At 43.7% G+C, this 21,788-nt stretch overlaps 2 protein-coding genes across 5 annotated transcripts in view; one reads left to right on the forward strand and one right to left on the reverse strand.

Moving 5' to 3' along the window:
* Nucleotides 1-15,341, reverse strand: part of mcmbp (minichromosome maintenance complex binding protein) — a 41,673-nt gene extending 26,332 nt beyond the window's left edge. The window contains exon 1 of one of the 2 annotated variants that reach the window (XM_003218613.4): nt 15,114-15,341. In XM_003218613.4, coding sequence (XP_003218661.2) covers nt 15,114-15,171 — 58 coding nt within the window. In that variant the 5' untranslated portion in view covers nt 15,172-15,341. Of the gene's footprint in view, nt 1-3,588; nt 4,129-15,113 lie in introns of those variants that run through there. The other variant, XM_062976009.1, reaches the window with a different exon arrangement.
* A 60-nt stretch (nt 15,342-15,401) lies between these two features.
* sec23ip (SEC23 interacting protein) overlaps nt 15,402-21,788 on the forward strand; it is a 39,728-nt gene continuing 33,341 nt past the window's right edge. The window contains exons 1-2 of one of the 3 annotated variants that reach the window (XM_008106790.3): nt 15,402-15,659; nt 20,480-21,018. In XM_008106790.3, coding sequence (XP_008104997.1) covers nt 15,485-15,659; nt 20,480-21,018 — 714 coding nt within the window. In that variant the 5' untranslated portion in view covers nt 15,402-15,484. The remainder of the gene's footprint in view (nt 15,660-20,479; nt 21,019-21,788) is intronic. The other 2 variants (XM_008106789.3, XM_008106788.3) reach the window with 2 other exon arrangements.

Consider the following 21,788-nt stretch of genomic DNA (forward strand, 5'->3'; position numbering starts at 1 on the left):
GGAGAAGCTTCTAAGGTTCATGTTTTCCGTCGTCAATGCCAGGCTTATCTAGAGGCCCGTGCTGCCGAGTTTCCCCAAGAAGACATCAAGGTGGCGTGGGTTTACAGTCTCCTAGACGGGCCAGCGGCCAACTGGGCGACGGCATTGTTCGACCAAGCCTCCCCACATCTAAGGTCAGCGCAACACTTCTTGGACCACCTTAAGGAGACCTGGGGAATCGAGGACAATTTGGAGGCAGCCGGCCACAAACTCCGGTGCCTCTCCCAAGGAGACAGACCCTTGTCCCAGTACATAGCCGAGTTCCGAGTGCTGGCCCACAACACTGGATGGAACGATGTAGCCCTTAGAGGACAATTTCGGGAGGGCCTCAACATTGAGATGCTGGAAGAAATCTCCAAGGTGGATCCTCCCCACTCTCTTGAAGCACTCATTGATCAATGTTTACGAGCTGAAGTCATGCTTGCCAACAGAAAACAATGGGTCCGAGGCCAGAGCGGTAGAGCTGGGGTGAAACCTCTCGCTCCCACCGGCGTCCAGCCGCGCCCAGTATGGAGACCCCCGCCACCAGCCCCATACCCCAGAGGGAGCGAGGAGGTGCCGATGCAGTTGGGCAATGTGCGTCCCAGATTAGATGCCGCCGAGAAGGCACGCCGCCAACGCCTAAATCTCTGTTGGTACTGCGGAAACGGGGGCCACTTCGCCAGAGAATGCCCAGCCAAAGGGAAGCCCGCCGCCCGTCTGGCGGCGGCGTCCTCCACGGAGACGAAGACGTCTGAGGCGGCTGGCGCACAGCCGGCGGGGGAAGCCAGCGACCGGGCGTAGAGAGGCTCGCCAACCCGGTCAAAAAACCCACTCAAGAGCCGCCAACCGGGGTCCTGTTCCTTCTAGTGGTCACCTTGTGGTCAGCAAAAAAAGGACCCGTCATGATCCATGCCATGATAGACTCCGGAGCCACCAACAATTTCATTGATAGAGAGTATGCCGACTCTCTGGGATTACAATATCATGATTTCAAGAATGCCCGTGTGGTGCAAGCCATCGATGGCCGCCCCCTCAAGACGGGTCCTGTAAGTCAGTGGTCGGAACCCACCAGAATGTGGATAAGGGAACATATGGAAGAGATTTCCTTCTTTGTTACCGAGGTTCCCCATTTCCCTGTGATTTTGGGTATTCCATGGCTGACACTTCACGACCCAAGCATCTCCTGGTCCAACAGAGAACTGCAGTTTGCTTCAAAATATTGCCAAAACCATTGCCTTGTAGCTAAGATCTGCCATACCACAGACACTGAACCCATTATCACCTTGCCCAAGAAGTACTCAGAATATTGGGATGTATTCAATGAAAAAGAGGCCGAGAGATTACCCCCACATAGACCTTATGACTGTGCCATTGACTTGGTGGAGGGGGCCCTGTCATGCCACGAGGAGGCAAAACATTACCTGCTGCCCTGTCTCTTTAAGATTCTAAAGGGGCGGAGCTTAGCCTTGGCTCCTGCCAGCCTGAAATGACAGTTATTTTTGTCAGTTAGAATTGGTCAGTTGGTGAAGCACTGGAAGGAAGTGTAGGAAGTAAAAGGATCACAGAAATTCACGTCACGTTGGAACTGTATTCAAATTAGATTAAAAAGCCATAGACTACAGCAATAGAGAAAGCCATGTCAACAACACTGCATTGAAGTCATCTCAAAGATACAAAGAATCCAGTCATAACAAGACTTTATACTCTGTGGCAATATCTATCCAGAACTGCATAGACTCAAAGATTTCTTTCCTCACAAGAGACTTCATAGTGGCATCAAGAGGAAAAAAGATCAATTTTGTCTATTAATAAAATATTTTGTTTCACAACTACAGTCTCCAATCTGTCCTTCGTGCTATGAGTCCTTCCAGTTCATTTAATTAAGCATGGAGGCAGAACAGTGAATTTCTGTGGAAAAGTGAATTTCTTTCCTTTGAGCTTCCCCAGTAAAAGTGAATTTCTTAAAGTGAATTTCTTTCCTTTGACCTTCCCAAGTAAAAGTGAATTTCTTTCCTTCAAGCTTCCTGAATAAAAGTGAATTTATTTTCCTTTGAGCTTCCCCAGTAAAAGTGTATTTTCTTTAAGCTTCCCAAGTAGCAGTTGATTTCTTTCTTTTGACCTTCCTGAGGAGAAGTGAAAACTACCTCAGAAGAAGAAGGAGTTAAGCAGCCATTTTGACTGTAGAGAGAGTGCAGTCATAGAGGGCAGCGCCATTTTGAAGGAACCTGAGGGAAGCCCTTTTGGAGGAAAATGTGGTTTTCAGGACCACAATAGTTATTTTTAAGTCTAAAAAGCTTTAAGTCTCAGTAAAAGGACTGAGAATCTTAAAAGTTAGTGATCACTTTATTTAAGGGACTATTAGTAACGGACAGCAACAGGAGAATAAAAGACCTACATTCCAAAGTAACGGAGAATAGGCTATTCAGTCCTTTCTGTCCAAAAGCAATTCAGTCTAATATAAAGTGACACAAACTTCAGAAGACTTAAAGATGTCTGCTTCTTCCTCACAAAAGAGCAGAATATCTAAACCTACCTCAAAAATGTTGTCCTTCTGGCAAGATAAACTAGATTCCTTGAAACCTAAATATCAGAAGTCATGGCAGAGAATTTTAGATATGAGTCAAGCAAGCCATCGCTTTAGGCAGCAGAAAGAAATATTAGATTGTAAGGAAAGATTACAACATCAATACTGTGAGTGGATAACATATTCAGATAATATAATCTCTTTGCTTGAACATATGAAAACATCAGAATCTTTAAGTAATAAGGAAGAAATGTTGTCAGAGAGAGAGAGAAGGGAACTAGAATTTGATACCATCATGAATGATTTATCTAACAAAATATCAGAAGGTCAGGCAGAAGAAGACCCTGCCTCCCTTATGGAAACTGTTGATGAAGATCAAGTGCAACACATGTTTAGTAAAGACACAGATACAAAGTCAAACAGGTCTGTGTGTACATTAGCAGGCAAATCAAGATCATCTCACACATCCCATAGAACAGAAAGAACAAGAGGGACTTCTGTTCATAGTGGTTCTTCTGGCCAATCCCTTAGTCTGGTCATAAAGGCTAGGGCCGAGGCAGCTGCCGCAGTAAAACAAATAGAGTTTCTTAAGAAAAGACAGCAAATTGTTGCAGAGAAGGCAGAACTGGATGCCTTGGCCGCTGCCAAGAAGGCAGAAATGGAAGCCGCAGCCGCTGCCAAGAAGGCAGAAATGGAAGCCGCAGCTGCCGCCGAGCAGGCAGCAGCCGCTGCCAAGCAAGCAGGTATGGATGCAGAAAATAAGGCCCGTCAAGTTAAAACAGAAGCTGCTCTAGCAACGTTAGCACAGGTTGCAAAGGCTGAGGTGTTACAAGTAAAGGCCTCAGTCCTAGAGCAAGGTCTCTTAGGAAATACATTCCCTCCAGATGTTACAACAGAAGATCCTGTCACAAAAGTGGATTCTTATTTAAATACCCAAATTATCAATATTGCAGCCCCTCCTGTGCTAACAAGAGAAAGTGCAGTAGCAAATAATTCTTTTGTATCACAACCAGAAATTATAGAGGTTTCTGCACCCAAAGAACATTATTTGCCATATGCAGAAGTAGCAAGTCAAGCAGCAGTTCCATTGCATGATATATCTCAAACCAAGTTGGAGCACAGTTTTCCAGTAGACACACAGGACTCAATACAGTCAAACTACACAATGCCAACAACTGCATTCAGTCTCAATCCCAAAGCAGCTAGTTGGGTTCCAGAAAAACCCCAGATCCAAACTAACTCTGAACCAACTTTGCAACAGTCCTCAGTCCCACTTGATATTTTAAATTACACCTTCTATAGAAACCCAAGAAGGGACTTAGCAGACAAGTCATATATCATCAAATATGAAGAAAGTAATCATACTGATAACAGAAGTTCAGAGCAGCCTAGTGCTTCAAAGTCTGTCATAAAAGAAGATGAAATTGAAGATATGTCCACATCGCAGACTGCATTTCAAACCAATTCCTCAACTCAGAGGGTAGAATCAGATATACCTTTTGACCATCTGGAAGCTCAAGAGTCTGTACAGCAAGCTATAGATGCTGCAATGATATCTCCAATAGTGCAACCACCCACCAATGTTGGTGTCGACATTTTCACCCTACCAGCAAAGGTTACCAAAGAAGAATGGATGGCTGATCACAAAGAGAGTATTAATTGTCTAAATTATAGCCAAGTACAACTTCAAAAGGACAGTGAGCATAATATAGATGGCCACAAGAACACTGGAAGTGATCCTGCGTTATCACAAATGATAGTGAGTCATACAAACTTCCACTCTGATGTCTCAGATATGTGTAATCATTTGCAAGCAGAATATATGACCTCACAGGCTACCACCAATCGATTAAGAGCTGAACTTGCCAAAGAACCCCGAGAAGTTGCTGTATATGAGCAAGAACTTCAAAAACCTTCGGAGACAAAGTATCAACTTGAAGAAGCTCATGGTCAGCTAAAAGAGCAGAAACAATTATCTAGTAAAAGGCTATTGGTCAAAGAACAGCAGGTTGCTGATCTTCAAATAAAGCCTTCATATTCTGAGGAGAAGCTAAAGAAGATAGCAGCAGTTGTAAACAAACTGCAGCAACAGCTAAATGGAGTGAAGCAGCAGTGCCAGGATCGGCGGAGCTTTCGAAAGAGTGCCCAGCAGAGAGCGAAGGTGTTGGAGTTGAGACAAGAGCTTGTACCAGTCCAGGGGAGCCTGAACGGGTGTTGCAGCGTCGCAGAGGACAGGTTTGCATTCCATGTTCCAGAATTAAAGGTAAGCTTTGACCGAAGAGGATTTAGTCCACATGAAGGAGGATCGCAAGGTCATCAAAGTGTTGGACTTTGGAAGGCCAACCACATACTTCATCCCGCCATTTCATCCAGATCAATCTGCAGAGACTGTAGGAGAGCTGAAGGATGAAACACTAGAGAAAGTCAAAGGGATGATGAATCTACGAGTTAGAACAGTTATAATTTGTTTTAGATTAGTTGATATTTTGTATTAGTTATTTGTTATTAATAAGGGGGTAAAACTTATTAATAAGTTTTAGGTGGGGAGTGTCATGCCACGAGGAGGCAAAACATTACCTGCTGCCCTGTCTCTTTAAGATTCTAAAGGGGCGGAGCTTAGCCTTGGCTCCTGCCAGCCTGAAATGACAGTTATTTTTGTCAGTTAGAATTGGTCAGTTGGTGAAGCACTGGAAGGAAGTGTAGGAAGTAAAAGGATCACAGAAATTCACGTCACGTTGGAACTGTATTCAAATTAGATTAAAAAGCCATAGACTACAGCAATAGAGAAAGCCATGTCAACAACACTGCATTGAAGTCATCTCAAAGATACAAAGAATCCAGTCATAACAAGACTTTATACTCTGTGGCAATATCTATCCAGAACTGCATAGACTCAAAGATTTCTTTCCTCACAAGAGACTTCATAGTGGCATCAAGAGGAAAAAAGATCAATTTTGTCTATTAATAAAATATTTTGTTTCACAACTACAGTCTCCAATCTGTCCTTCGTGCTATGAGTCCTTCCAGTTCATTTAATTAAGCATGGAGGCAGAACAGGCCCCGATCCCGCGAGGACATCTCTACTCCCTGACTGAACCGGAGCAAGAAGCTCTCAGGGAGTTCATAGAGTCAAACCTTCGCAAGGGATTCATCAGACCCTCTCAATCCCCAGCCGCTTCCCCAGTGATGTTTGTGAAAAAGAAGTCAGGGGAATTACGACTGGTGGTGGACTATAGAGCATTGAACAATATCACTAAGCGGAACAGCTATCCCCTGCCCTTAATCTCGGACCTACTAGACCGACTTCGAGGAGCCAAGGTCTACACCAAGCTGGATCTTCGGGGAGCGTATAATCTAGTTCGCATCAGAGAAGGGGACGAGTGGAAGACCGCCTTCCAGACTAAATTCGGATTATTCGAGTCCCGAGTTATGAATTATGGATTATGTGGAGCTCCCGCAACGTTCCAGCATTTTGTCAATGACATCTTTCAGGATTATCTAGATCGGTTCTTGATCATCTACCTGGACGATTTTTTGGTGTTTTCTAGATCACAATCAGAACATGAGAACCACGTCAGAATGGTGTTACAACGATTGCGGGATCATGGACTTTATGCCAAGCTGGAAAAATGTGCTTTTGATCTACAGGAGGTAGATTTCCTGGGGTACCGCGTCTCGCCACTAGGGCTCTCCATGGACCCGGCAAAAGTTTCAGCAGTATTGGAATGGCGGGCGCCAACCAACAAAAAAGAGGTGCAACGATTCTTGGGGTTCGCGAACTATTACCGCAAGTTCATTCCAGATTTTGCCCGCTGGTCTGACCCAATCACCAGCTGCATCCGTGGGAAACAGCCCTTCCGCTGGACAGATCAAGCAGAGAAAGGGTTCCAGCAACTAAAGAAATTATTCACGTCCCAGCCAATCCTTCAGCACCCAGATCCTGAAACCCCTTTTGTTGTGCAGGCGGACGCCTCCGATGTAGCAATTGGGGCTGTACTCCTACAACCGGTGGGAGATCATCTTCATCCTTGTGCCTTTTATTCCCGTCAATTGACCGCACCAGAGAGAAACTACACCATTTGGGAAAAGGAACTATTGGCCATAAAGGCAGCCTTTGAAACTTGGAGACATTGGTTAGAAGGGGCCAAATTTCCCATTGAAGTCCATACTGATCATCGGAATCTAGAGCATCTAAGAACTGCCCGCAAGCTAAATCAGAGACAACAACGCTGGGCTTTATTCTTTGAACGTTTTAACTTCCAAATTCATTATGTAACCCCAGCCCAGACCAAGCAAGCAGATGCTCTGTCACGGAAACCGGAATACGCTGCAGGACGCAAGGAGACCTTTGAGTCCCAGCTGCTACAACCCGGGAACTTTGCCACGCTCACAGTGGGGAACACCAAATCCACTCCCATTGAATCAACTCCCTCTACTCCAGGGCCCCTTTGTGCTCAAGAAATCAGGGCTAGTCAGCAAGCAGATGCCTGGGCGCAGGACCAACTTCGCCAAGGACTACATTTTCCCTTTTCGCTTAAGGATGGGCTGCTTTGCTATAGAAATCATGTTTACATCCCCCCAGGACCGGGTAGGGAAAAGGCACTTCGTTTGTGTCATGACTGCAAGCCAGCAGGGCATTTCGGGCTATTCAAAACTATGCATTTGATCCTAAGAGATTTCTGGTGGCCCAAGATCCGCAAGGATGTAGAAAAATATATCAACACCTGCCCAGTATGCCAGCGCTCCAAGACAAGAAGGGAAAAGCCCTCAGGGCTTCTGCATCCCCTTCCTACCCCATCTCGCCCATGGGAAATAATCTCTGCGGATTTTATAACTGATCTACCACCTTCCTGTGGATTCACCACGATCCTAGTGGTGGTGGACCTTTTCACCAAGTTAGCCCATTTTATTCCCTGCGAAGGCCTTCCCACGGCCAAAGAGACTGCAGATCTATTTCTCCAACATGTTTTCAGATTGCATGGATTGCCCAAGAGTTTGGTCACTGACCGTGGGTCCCAATTCACCTCTCGCTTCTGGAAGGCACTACAAAAACTATTGGGCATAGACTCTCGTTTATCTTCGGCTCATCATCCTCAAACAGATGGGCAAACTGAGCGCACCAATGCCACTTTGGAACAGTACCTTCGCTGTTATGTAAACTACCAACAGGACAATTGGGCTTCCCTGTTACCACTGTCGGAGTTTGCCTACAATAATGGGGTCCAGGCTTCAATTAAAGAAACCCCGTTCTTTGCAAACTATGGCTTCCATCCACGTTTCTTTCCTCCTATCATTGAAACCTCAGAAGTTCCCGCAGCAGAGGACTGGCTGCAGGAACTCACAGCAGCGCAGCAACTTTTGCTCCAGCAACTGGACCAAGCCAAGGAGGACTATAAACGCCACGCTGACAAGCATCGCCAGCCGGGCCCCGAAATCAAGGTAGGAGACCGGGTTCTTCTGTCCACTCGCTTTTTGCCCTCCCACCGTCCCTGCCGGAAGCTAGATGCCCGTTTCATTGGTCCCTATCCAGTGGTGGCGCAACTTAACCCCGTGACTTTCAAACTCCAACTTCCGCGCTCTATGCGCATTCATCCAGTGTTCCATCGCTCCCTGCTCCTTCCGGCGGATGGTGTGCGCCCTGATGCAGACCGGCCGGCCCCCGCCCCTGTTCTGGTGGACGGAGAAGAAGAGTTCGAGGTTCAGGACATTTTGGATTCTCGCTTTCACCGCCGCCGCCTACAATATCTCATTGACTGGGTGGGTTTTGGCCCCGAAGAGCGCTCTTGGGAAGACGCTTCCACGGTTCATGCTCCTGATCTAACCCGCCGCTTCCATCAGACCTATCCCGCCAAACCGCGGCCTCGCGCCTCGGGGAGAGAGTCCCAGTTTGAGAGGGGGCTTGAGGAGGGGGATAGTGTGATGACTCATGGGTCATGTAGTCCCATTCCTAGTGCTGTTGTGACTGACGAAGAGGAGAACTTGGGTTTTCCTCCATTTCAGCCAGAAAGGGAACCATTTCAGCCAGAAATTGAGCCTCTGCACCTGCAGGAGGCTTGTCTTCCAGAAATCTCCCAAACAAGCCCGGAGTCGAGTTCTCCCCCTTTTTCTCCCCCTTTTTCGCGCCGTAATTACATTCTCCAGCAGAAGGGAGTGCAACAGGCTAATCGCAGGAGTTTGAGAATAGCAGCAAAGCATTCAGATGATTAAAGCCTGTTCCCATGAGAAATTTTAGGGAGTCATACATCTGGACACAGAGATTGACTTTCGTTTCTGGTTCCCCAGAGAAGTGTTCTCTGGTGGGGAAAACAAGGCCTATTTAGGTTCCTTGCTCCCGGAGGGATCTTGCGGAGTCAATTTCGTCAGCAACTGGAGTAGTGTGTGTGGACAGCTACTCCGCTTCCAAGCCTTTGTTCCTGATTCAAGCCTTCGTTTTCCAGCCTTGTTCCTCCACGGATTTTGCCTTGCTTTCCAAGACCCAGCCTTGCCTTGTTTCCCGGATTTTGCCAAGTAAATACCACGGATCTTGTCCTTGCTCCTCGTTCCTTGCTGCCTTGTATCCAAGCCTTGTTGTTCCAAGAATCAAGTTACTTCCTAGCCTCGTTCAAGTTCATGGACTAAAAGACCTTGTCATCTCCCCTCACTTTGCCTGGCAAAGTGAGTGTTTCGGTTATTGGATTACAACTTTGGACCTTAATATTTCATATTGGACATTGCTTCTTTGGACTAATTTTGACCTTTCCTGAAAGGTCTACTCCTGGACTAATTCATACGCTTGCTTTTATTAACTTTACATATTTCTTTAATAAAGATATTAGATAGATTCTGGCCTCTGTGCATGGTTATTGGTGCTCTGCTGCCTGGGTCCTGACAGATGGGCAGAGTTACGAGCTCTGAGGCAGGGCTGAGCTTCTATCCTTGGGAGGGATAGCTAATACTCCAGAAGACAGGAGCAGAATTCAAAATGATCTTAACAGATTAGAGAGATGGGTCAAAACCAACAAAAGGAAGTTCAATAGGAACAAATGCAAGATACTCCACTTAGACACAAAAAATGAAGTGCATTATTAGAGGCTGGGTTGCCACTTTTTGGGGCTTTTATTGTGGTGTTTCTGCATGAAAGCAGGAAGGGCTTGGACTACATGGCCTTTGGAGGTCTCTTTCTACATCATCATCACTATAGGCTGGGGTTGGCACTTCTGGGAGCTTTTATTGTGGTTTTCCTGCATGGGAGCAGGAGGGGGTTGGACTATATGGTATTTGAGGGTCTCTTCCTACATCTACATCATCATCATCATCATAGGCTGGGCTGCCACCTTTGGGTGTTTTTATTGTGCTTTTTGTGCATAGGAGCAAGAGGGCGTTGGGCTCTTAAAATATATGCATTCCAAGTAAAGTACTGATTTCTTAGAAGTTAATCAAAATTCAATTGTAAGCTTGAGGCAGGCAATTGTTAAACTAACAATTGTAACAATTGTCACATAAAGCGTCACCTACACAAACTTAAATACTGATTTTCCATGCAAAACAATGACACAGAGATTAAAAGATGTCTCTTAATGACAAACCTGAGCTTACCCCCTTGTCCACAAATACCCATGCATTCAATGGAAAATCTGATAGAACTATGCAGCTGGTTCCCAATTGTGCAGAGCTCAAACAGGACTACAGCTGCACACAGGTAGGAGGCTCTTTTCAAAAATCACGTGGATGTGCATTCAATTTTCTTTTGTTACCCTCCATGTAATCAGTGTCTACAATATTTTTTAAAAAAGACTCGAAGCTTATAAACATGGCCTAGTGCATTATTATTACAATACATTATCACTGCATCTGTGGTCACACAATGGATACTTAGAGCAGTCTAACAACATGCTCTTCCCCCACCAATACATTCATGACAACTCCATTATGGATGGAGATGATGGTACTTATAGTTTAACACAACTATATGGAGGACATGATGTTGAGAAAAACAGATAGTCCTTCAACTGCCTAGCACAGATATTTATATTTCTTGGCATAATAACCCATTGTTATTAATCAAGTGATGGGATGTGTGTGTTCCATCTATCCTGTCTAAATGAGACCACTTGAGAAATATTTCTGGTTCAGCAAACTGACTAGTCCACTAATGTTGTCTACCAAATGACGACGTTATTCTGAAAATTTTAGGCACTTTGACAAACAGATTTCAATGCTGCTTCATTTGAGAAACACATGGAAGGAATTTTTCTAAAGAATTCAATTAAGTATAGATTTTGTTAGGAGCTCTGAGATCGGAAGATTATATTCCTGGGTAGTGAAAAGTCTACTAAACTGCATAAAATACATTAATATGTGTTACAGCAGCTAACTATGATGCGTACTTGTTGAATCCCCTTTTTAAAACATTTAAATTGATCCACTTTGTGAGATACAAATACCCCACTTAGATTAGTGCCGGATATTCCAAGGAAAGAAAACAAATAAAACATGACACTGCCTGATTAGTACCTAGCTTTGACACGCACCAGCCTCAGGGCCAATCACCCTATTCTGACCTCTTCAAGTACTTAAATCTGTCTGGAAGCCTTAAACCATGACTTAAAAGCCATCTCCTTTGTTTTACCTTCCTCATCTCAGAGATGAGAAAGGGGGAGGGGGGAGAGAATGACACCAAAGCACACTGCACATGATTAGAGATACTCTTTCCTTCCTGAAATACTGCTTGGCTGTCAATTCCTTTGTTTTGTTTATTAAGTTTTGAACAGGACAATATAAGGACACAAAACATACTAGATATTCAAGAAAAACAGGCAAAAGAAAGATTTGAAAAGAAAAATGTGACAATTAAAACATCATATACAAAATACTACACTAAAACATGAAGCTAAAGGCACCTGATTTCATGTGATTATGGAGGCTAAGCAGGGGCATTCCAGGTTAGGACTTGGAGGGGAGGCCACAAAGCAATAGCAGGTGCTGGAGGTTGTACAGGTGGACCATTTCTTATCCAGAATTCCAAAATCCAAAATACCCCCCAAAATTCTAAATTCTCCACACACATGGCTGAGATAGTGACACTTTTGCTGTCTGGTGATTCAATGTACACAGTCTTTGTTTCATGCAAAAAAAAAATCATTAAAATGTTGTATAAAATGACCTTCATGATAAAAGGTTATATGAAACATGAATGAATTTTGTGTTTAGACTTGGGTCCCATTTCCAGGACATCTCATTACATATGGAACAGTGGAACTCTCTCCCCCGGGCTGTGGTGGAGGCTCCTTCCATGGAGGCTTTTAAGCAGAGGCTGGATGGCTGTCAGGGGTGCTTTGAATGCGATTTCCTGCTTCTTGGCAGGGGGTTGGACTGGATGGCCCATGAGGTCTCTTCCAACTCTACTATTCTATGATTCTATGAGTACATACAATTATAGGTATTCCAAAATAGGACTTTTAAAGGCCATTTTAGGTGTACTTATTGTATTTTAATTGTTTTTACCACACTATGTTTTTTTAACTTTTGTACTGCCTTTTAAAAACTTGTCTAGTGTGGGATTGTTAGCTGCCTTGAGTCCCCAAGGGGAGAAAGGTGAGGTATAAATACAGTTAATAATAATTCAAGGAATTGCAAAATGAAAACAAAAGCTTTCTAGTCATTCTGGATCAGGGATACTCCATTTGTATTTCAGAGGAAGGGACTAAGTAAAAATATTTCTTGCCCAATGGATTCCTTATGGAAAATTCATAGGGTCGCTGTGAGGCAACAGGGGTGCCATCTACATTGTAGGAGGAATGCAGTTTGGCACCAGTTTCACTTCAATGCTATTGAATCCTGAGATCTGTAGTGTGGCGAGGTACTACCCTGTTTCCCTGAAAATAAGACATCCCCTGAAAATAAGACCTGGTAGAGGTTTTACTGAATTGCTAAATATAAAGCCTCCTCCGAAAGTAAGACCTAGCAAAGTTTTTGTTTGGAAGAATGCCCGCCAAACAGAACACCTGAGCATACAGGATGGGTAAATGTATGTACCATTGATTGTTGTACATGGAAATAATGGTAGTAACAAGAAAATCTTGATATGATTCACAGTTTGTCTGGGTATGCTGGTTTGTGATGACAACTACTGTACAGTATATAATAACTGTTCTTTTTTTGTTCAACAATAAATGTAAATTCTTTTTCATTGAAAAATAAGACATCCGTTGAAAATAAGACCTAGTGCATCTTTGGGAGCAAAAATTAATAAAAGACACTGTCTTATTTTTTGGGAAACACTGTAGCACTCCTTGGCAGAGAAGGAACTTGTGCTTTAGATTGTTCGGCCTTGGCAGGAGGCAATGTTTGAGATTTGACTTGTAAGGCATTGGTGGTACTATATAAATAAGTGATGATGATGCAGAAGAGAAGACTGAGAGGAGACATGATAGCCATGTATAAATATGTGAAAGGATGTCATAAGGAAGAGGGAGCAGGCTTGTTTTCTGCTGCCCTGGAAACTAAGACTCGGAGCAATGGGTTCAAATGACAGGAAAGGAGATTCTACTTGAACATTAGGAAGAACTTCCTGACTTTAAGAGCTGTTCAGCAATGGAATTCTTTGCCTCTGCGTGTGGTGGAAGCTCCTTCCTTGGAAGCTATTGAACAGAGGCTGGATAGCCACTTGTCGGGGGTACTCTGATTGTACTTTTTCTGCATGGCAGCGGGTTGGACTAGATGGCCCTTGTGGTCCCTTCCAACTCTATGATTCTATGATAATATGTTACTAATTTCATTTCTTACCCACCTCTCCTCATAGCTTGAGGCATGTTACAAAACAATTAAATTACATAAGCACAGCAAAAACACTACAAATGCACTCACTAAAACGTACTTTCATAAAAATTACACATCAAAACATATGTCTACACAATACATACTAAAACACACAAAACAGAGATCAAGCAAAGGACACTTAAATTTCATGTTTAAAGACGGTCTGAGTAAGTCTGCCGGAAGAGATAGGCCTCTACATGGTTTTAAAATTCTGACAGCTCATTTAACTGTCAGAGTTCTTCGGGCAGGTTGTTCCACAGTCACGGGGCAGCCAATAAAAAGGTCTTTTGGGTGGTGGTTGCCAGTTGGGTTCTGGCTGGTTGGAGTAGATGCCCCCCCCAGAAGACCCAAGTGTGTGGGGCGAATTGTATGGGAGAAGGCGATCCTGTAGGTAACCTAGACCCAAACCATGTAGGGCTTTAAAGGTAAAAACCAGCACCTTGTACTTTGCATGGAAAGTAATTGGCAGCCAGTAGTGACATTAGGATAGATGGAATATCCTTACTCCTAGATGTTCCTGAAACCAATCTGGCTGCTGTATTTTCAACCAGCTGGGGTTTCCGAACTTGGTACAAGAACAGCCCAATGTAAAGCACATTGAAGTCCAACTTTGCGGCTACCAGTGTGTGCACTAACATCTTCAGGTTCTCCAAATCTAGGAAGGGGTGCAGCTGGCTGATCAGCCAAAGCTAATAGTAAGCACTCCTGACTGTCACACCTACCTGGGCTGACATTTGTAGAGATAGACCCAGGAGTACTCCCAAGCTGAGAACACATTCTTTCAGGGGGAGCTGAAAGAATGTGGTGTGTCAACCAAAACTGGTTGACACACCTCCATCCCCAGATGAAGACTCTTGATGGCAAGCACCTCTGTTTTGTCTGGATTCAGATAATAACAACACAATATAATCAGCTCTCTATATTTGAAGATTTCAGCCATCCACGGCCCAAAAGCCAACCTTCTAGGGCTCTTCAACACAGCCATATAACCTAGAATATCAAAGCAGAAAATCCCACAGTATCTGTTTTGAACTGGGTTATCTGAGTCCACACTGCCATATATTCCAGTTCAAAGCAGATAATGTGGGATTTATTCAGCTGTGTGGAAGGGGCCCTAGTGAGAGGCTCTTCATATCCACGGATTCAACTATGAACAGCTAGAGAACATTATCTCAAAAAGCAAACCTTGCTGTTTTATCCTCCATAACATGCAACTTGAGTTCCCATGGATTGTGGGTCCTGGAACCCAACCCAGTGGACATCAAGGCCCTCCTGTAACAACAAGAAAAAGACCCAGCTGCACTTTTCCTGACTTCAAGCTCCTCTCACAAACAGGGTTAACCCCCTTTGACCTCAGGGCCCTTCTACACAGCACAATATCAAGGCAGGTGGTCCACAATATCTGCTTTGAACTGGGTTATCTGTGCCCACACTGCCATATAACCCAGTTTAATGTAGCTTTTCTACAGCTGTTGGAAGGGGCCTCAGTCTATTCTCTCAGCTTTTTGTTGCGGTTTCCCTCAGGGTCCTTCCACACAGCCATATAACCCTGAATATCAAGGCAAAAAATCCCACAGTATCTGGCTTGCTTTTGAACTGGGTTATCTGAATCCATACTGCCATATATTCCAGTTCAAAGTAGATAATGTAGGATTTATTCAGCTGTGTGGAAGGGGCCTTAGTCGTCCTCCTCCCGGCCTGTGGGCATGAAATCACAACCCGTTTTCCCTCCCTCGGATCCATTCCCCTACTTTCCTTCCTTCCTCCTCACCGAAGATGCCCTGCACGATGCTGAGGGGGCAGTTCAGCCAGTCCGCCACACACGGCATCTCCCCGCTTCTCCGAAGTCTTCAGGCCGGGGATAAGAAGCGGAAAAGGATGCACGAAAGATTCCAGACACGGAGGAAACAAGCAAGCCGAACATCGGCTTTCTTCCTTCTTCTTCTCAGGGCTGGGGCGACGGCAGCTTAAGCCACGCCTCTTCCTCTCTGCTCAGCGCGGGCTCGGGTTGGCGCGAGAGGAAAGCGGAAGTCGGCAGTGACGCCATCTTGGAGTCGGGCGGAAGAGGCCGGCCGGAAGCGCTGACGGACAGAAAGAATCAGAAAGCGAAGCCTGAGACGTGGACTGTGGGGAGAGAGAGACATGGCTGCCCCGAAAGCCTCCGTGGCCGCGGGAGGCCTCTCCTCCGCCGCGAATAGCGGCACCAACTTGCTCTTCTCATCGTCAGCGACTGAGTTCAACTTCACTGTCCCCTTCATCCCGGTCAGCCAGGCCCCGGCGCCCCCACCGCCGCCTCCCCCTGGCCTCCTGCCCTCAGGTGAGCCCAGACTCAAGGAGGGGGATGCCTGGGAACGGGATGCTTGTCTTTATTCCCCCGTCTCCACAGGACTCCAGTTAGGCCTTTTCCACACAGCTGCATAAAACCCCACATTGACTGCTTTGAACTGGAATATATGACAGTGTGAACTCAGATAACTGAGTTCAAAGCAGCCGGATATTGTGGGATTTTCTGCCTTGATATTCTGGGTTATATGGCAGTGTGGAAGGGCGCTCAGAATACTAACTTGTTTCTAAACTGGATCCTCTTTAATAATAATCATAATATAATAATACCATATTTACCCAAATCGAATGCTCACCTTTTGGGGCTAAATTACCTTGTTAAAATTGGGATGTGCATTAGGTTCATGCCATACTGTATAAAATCCTCATTGAAATGCAGTATGGACTCAGATAATCCAGTTCAAAACGGATATTGTGGATTATCTGCCTTGATATTCTAGGTTGCCCTTCCACACAGCTGAATAAAATCCTACATTTTCTGCTTTGAACTGGGATACATGGCAGTGTGGACTCATATTTCAGTTCAAAGCAGATATTGTGGGATTATCTTCCTGGATATTCTGAGTTATATGGCAGCGTGAAAGGGCCCTCAGAATATCAAGGCAGAAAATCCCACAGTATCTGCTTTGAACTGGGTTATTTGAGTCCACACTGCCATATCCTAGTTTAAAGCAGAAGATGTGGGATTTTATTCACCTGTGTGGAAGGAACCTAGGTTATATGACTTAGTGCTAAACCAAAGCAAATGAGGAAGTTGTTTCAGTACCACCTAGAGCTCTTTTTGAGGGCTCTTCCACACAGCCATATAACCCAAAATATCAAGGCAGATAATCCACAATATCTTCTTTGAACTCTATTATCTGAGTCCTACTGCCATATAATCCAATGCAATGTAGATTTTATACAGCTGTTGTGGAAGAGGCCTTAGGGGCCTTACAGATAGGCCCTATATCCCAGGATCTGATCCTAAGTTTTCTGTTCTGATTATCTTGTGGCCCGGACAACATATAGTCCAGTTTAAAGCAGAAAACTTGGGATCAGATCCTGGGTTATAAAGCCTCTCTGGAAGGGCTCTTAGTCCACATTGCCATATACTCCAGTTCAATGTGGTTTTTATACAGCTGTGTGGAAGGGGCGTGAGAGACCTCAGCACCTTCTACACCTTCTACAAATCTATTACACACCCCAATTTTCAAAACCTTAAAACCCCAAAAAATTGCTGGTAAATGTAATGTGCAGCGACAAAAGGGCATTGATTGTCATTTGGCCAAAAAAGGTGCACATTACAGTGACTGCATACTTATCATTCCCTCTTTAAAAACAAAAGTGTTGGAACACCAAAGTTTTAAGCAATGGAAAAGAAATCCTTGGGGTGCATCTATGCTGTAGAATGAATCCTCTTTAACTACCCTAACCCAATTCTATGGGGTCGTTAGGGCTGTAGTTTGGAATCATGGGGGCTGCCAAAGAATGCTAATGCCTCACCAAACTACAAATACCAGGATTGCATACCATTAAGCCATGACAATTAAATTAGAGATGACATCTCTCAAATAGGAGCTCCAGGTGTTCCTGACGTGACTTCCCCTTTTGTTTTGGCTCAGCATTAAGATTACTGTATTACATGAATCTAATGCACACCCCAATTTTGGGAAGATAATTTAGCCAAAATAGGTGAGCATTAGATTTGAGTATGCCTATCCAATAAGGAACAGTCTTTCATACCAACATATTCCTTTTCTCCATGACCTGGGGATTATTATAGCTTTCCAAGGAAACAGGGAACAACAGTGCACCTACAAGTATTGAAATTACAAAAGAATTTAGGTCAGGTAATTTATTGTAGTGCAAATTTTGAGCACTTGAACCAGCTTTCTTAAAAGCTTGTGTTATTACTTTAGATTGTTCCAATATCTCATAGGAGATTATAAATCCTAACTTGTTTTTTAAACTCCAGATAGTCGCACCCCTCTTTTTGGGGTCCTGGTTAGATCTTTTTGTATTCTCTGCATAATACTCATTCCTTTGCCTGCAGCCTGTGCCTTAGAGCTGCCCTTGCAGCTCCAAAAGGCAGGTGTGCGAATGCGTGAGAACTAGGAGGCTTCCTTCGGCTACCACCAGCTGAGTAAGGATCCTTATTTCTGGGTGACAGGCGCATGGGAAGGTGAGCTTTCGCACACCTGCCGGGGAGAGCTATAGGGTCAGCTGAAGGAGAGCCCGTAGGCCTTGCTTGCCCACGCACATTGGTGGGAGAGTGACTATCGGCCAGGGGAAGCCCCATAGACCATAGATTATTTCACCGCATAATAGTCATACCCCCTTTTTTGAAGTGGGGGGAAAGCTATTATGTATGAGGAATAAGCAAAACCTTTCCCCCTCCAAACAGCAATGTTGAAAAAAATGCATGCATATACAGTAGGCTTTCCATCTTCACAGAACCTGGGGATGCAAGTCCCCTGTATCACAAAAATATAATGTGCAGATTTGATAAATGTGGATTTAATATGCGTGGGTATGAATGAACTGTATGGAAGGAATGAAAGAGAGCTAATAATTTTGGAAACACCCATCTGTAGACTAAGGCCTGCAATGACTTAACTACCTACTTGCTGAATTGTAATTAAGACCTGCTAATAAGATCTAAAATAGTTGACCTGCCTGTGATAAGAACTGTGACAGTGATAAGATAAATGTTTACATCAAGTTAAGGAAATGTTTACAACATTAAGAAGGAAATCAACACAAGGCCAATAATAACCAAGAGGAGTCAACAACATCTGGTCCAGGAAATTGAGATGGAGCCAGGATGGAAGTCGTCTATCATTAATTTACAACTTTGTGACAACATCAGCAAAATATTGCTATATAAGTGACCTTATGACAATCCAGAAATTGTGACAGAGACACTGTTCACCCACCATTGGGAAGGAGAGAGATGGTATACTTTGAAGAGTGGCAGATATGCAATGGAAGCAGTCTGGTCACTTTGGGCCTCATTTTCTCAAGGGAAGAGAAAGGAGTGCATTTTGGAGACATGATATGTGTTGCAGAAAGTCAGTTCTGCTGTATGGAAACGGGTCTGATTCTTGGCATTGTTCTTTGGGAAAAGATGCATTTTGGAGTTCTGGAAATATTGGTGCATTGGCAAGCTGCAGGGAAAGCAGGGCCTGCCTAAGCAGGTGATTCTCCAAGGAGGGAGAAAAGGATGTGGTAATATATAGATGAATGCATGAGGATGAATGAGTGAAAATGTGTGTGAATGCTGAGTGAAAATGTAACCCCCCTTTATTTGTTAGCCAATGTAACTGTAGGTTGTTTGTGAATCCAATGTAGTTACATAGAATCAATATGTCTAAATGTTGTTCTGTAAAAGGTGTGCTGTACTCTCTCACACTGAAATTGCAATAAAAAGAACCTATGCTTTAAAAAGTTATTGAAAAGTTATTAATAACACCTGCAATAGTAGGAAAACTGAATTTTAAAAAAATATATTTGAGCGAATACATTTAGGAAGCTCTAGGTCCTTCATCTTGACTCTATGGTCAACATCTGCCAAAATAATCAAATCCACAAAAGTTAAAACCACAAATGTGGGCAGCCTATGAGATGTTGTTCCTTGAATTGTCTGGCCTAAGGATGGTTTTCTTTAATATTTAAATGGGCATAACAGAAAGTAATAAATTTGCTTTGAGAGTATCCATATCCCCTTAATAGGATAATAACGAAAGTCACATGGTCAATCTTTATCCCAAATCAAAAAGTGCTTGTTTACAGTTCTGCGAAAGGCCTTGGGGATTTGTTGTCAGGCAGTGTAGTTTTCGGATTGACAATTTTCTTGTTAAAATGGGAATACTGGCAAGTTTGGTGTTCTCTGCCTAATTATTTCTGCTTCCAGTGGGAGCAGGTTAAAAAAAAAAGGTGGGGATATTTAGGTGTGATCCTTGTTTAGTGTGATGTCCAAACTCATTCAAAACTTATCTATTTGACTTGTTTCACCTCCATTGAGATAAAGAACTTACTATGTGTTGTTATGCTTTTTAAATAAAGACGGTTCCAAGGTTGTCTCCCTTTGTGGTATTGTAATCCAGAAGCTTAAATCCAGTTTCAGCTCCATTTAAAAGTAAACCGCTTGAATTGGTGAAAACTTGGAAAATCAACTTTTAAGTGAACTCTGGTGAGTCAGTGAATCTGTTCTTACTTAGGTATGTTTAAGATGGTCTTTTAAGCTGCTCTTAGAAATCATGGTGAAATATAATGGAGGAAACAATCTGTAATTATTCATTAATCTAGGTGTTCTCAAACTTTTAAAGCTGCTGAAAAGCTTCTTGTGGAGCCCCAAGAAACTTGGACACAGGGCTGCATTTCATTTTAAAATTTGAAAGATGGGCCAGGCTAGTGGCAGATGGATGGAGAATATTTGTGTGAACTCATTGAAAAAAACATGGAATAAATTTGTATGCACACTACACATACCTAGTTTGTAGTGCAAAAAGAAAGAAAAAACAATACAATACTTTAAATGAAGAACAATGTTAACCAACATAAACTTAGCAATATTTCAGTGGAAAACCCCAGGAGCCACCCAGTCCAAACTCTTTCTGCCTTGCAGGAAAATCACAGTCAAAGCAACCCGCGGCGGAGCCCTTACTGAGCCCCTGACTGTGTTTCGTGTAGCCATGGAGCACGGTTTGAGTACCACTGCATTAACTTAACACAAAAAAAAGTTAGTGAAGGGAAGTGATGTGTGTAAGTGTACCTTTATTTTAATAATCCTTGTTATGTCCTTTGTTGCAGATGATGCCACTGATGTTGGTGAAGAAGACAGCTTCCTAGGCCAGACTTCTGCAAATCCTAATCCTCCACCAACATTCAATTATTTCTCCCAAGTTCCTAGCAGCAGTGATCCCTTTGGAAGTATTGGACAATCACCCTTAGGAGTGACATCTCCACCTCAAAGTGGGATGTCTGTTTTCTCCAAGCCTCCAGTATCTCTCCCGCTTTTGCCTGGATCACAAGATGGGCCAAGTACTTTCTCAGCAGCTCTTTCCAAATCACAGTCTTTTAACACACCACCAACTTCGCTACAAGGAATTGGTTCTTACCAAATGTCCCAACAGAGTGGTCCTCCAGCAGCTGGCTTTTCAACTCCTCCTCATGGCACATCACAACAAAGCTACAACCCATATCGTCACACTACTATAAGCAGTAGAGCCAATCCTTACATCACTCCACCACAGCTGCAGCAGAGTCAGCCACCCACCCAGAGCATCCAGCCGTCACCTCCTGTACCACCCACCCAGATGTATTCAACTCCTCCAGGGTCACTACCACCAGTATGAATTTTTTGTTTTAACATTTAGGAAATAGTATTGGAATATGAAAGCCTATAGTAGGTTGCTTCAACCTGTGGCCCTCTAGGTACTCACATATCTGAGATCCATAAACACCTGGAAGGCCACAGGTTGAAGAGGCCTGGTCTATAGCTTTTGACTTGGGGTTCTTCCCCCTCCGTTTTCCAGCATTTCCTATTGTTCAAAATAGTGATTAGAATTTACGTGAGAATGATAAGGCCAGAATAAATGGTTTGGAAAATATTACTGGATTAGATATATTTATTCCTAAATGGAAGATATGTGCCAGCCTTCCTCAAGCTGATGTCTTTCAGATGTTGGAGAAAAACTGCCAGCATCCTCAGGAACCATTGGCCGATATTCTCATTTATGGTTTTGATTCTTGTGTTTTTCTCATTCCTATAGTGACTATTAGACAATGGCAAAAGGAAGGAAAAAGATTTCATTTCAATGAATATTTGACACTGCTTAATCATATAGTACTGTAGTTCCCAACCATTGGTCCTCCAGGTGTTTTGGACTTCAACTTGCAGAAATCCCAGCCAGCTTAATAGCTGTTAGGAATTGTGGGAGCTGAAGTCCAAAACACCTGGGAGACCAAAGTTTGGGAACAACTGATATAGTAGATAAAAATGACTGGAATTCTGTATAACCTGTTTAACTACACTGTCCCATCCCAACTTCCCAGTCCCCACTTACTAAGCAACAGCTATGAAGAACAGGTGTCTATTCCCCTGTCAATTGGGAAATAG

Source organism: Anolis carolinensis, chromosome 3, assembly GCF_035594765.1.
Source record: "Anolis carolinensis isolate JA03-04 chromosome 3, rAnoCar3.1.pri, whole genome shotgun sequence".
In the NCBI taxonomy this organism is placed as follows: domain Eukaryota; kingdom Metazoa; phylum Chordata; class Lepidosauria; order Squamata; family Dactyloidae; genus Anolis; species Anolis carolinensis.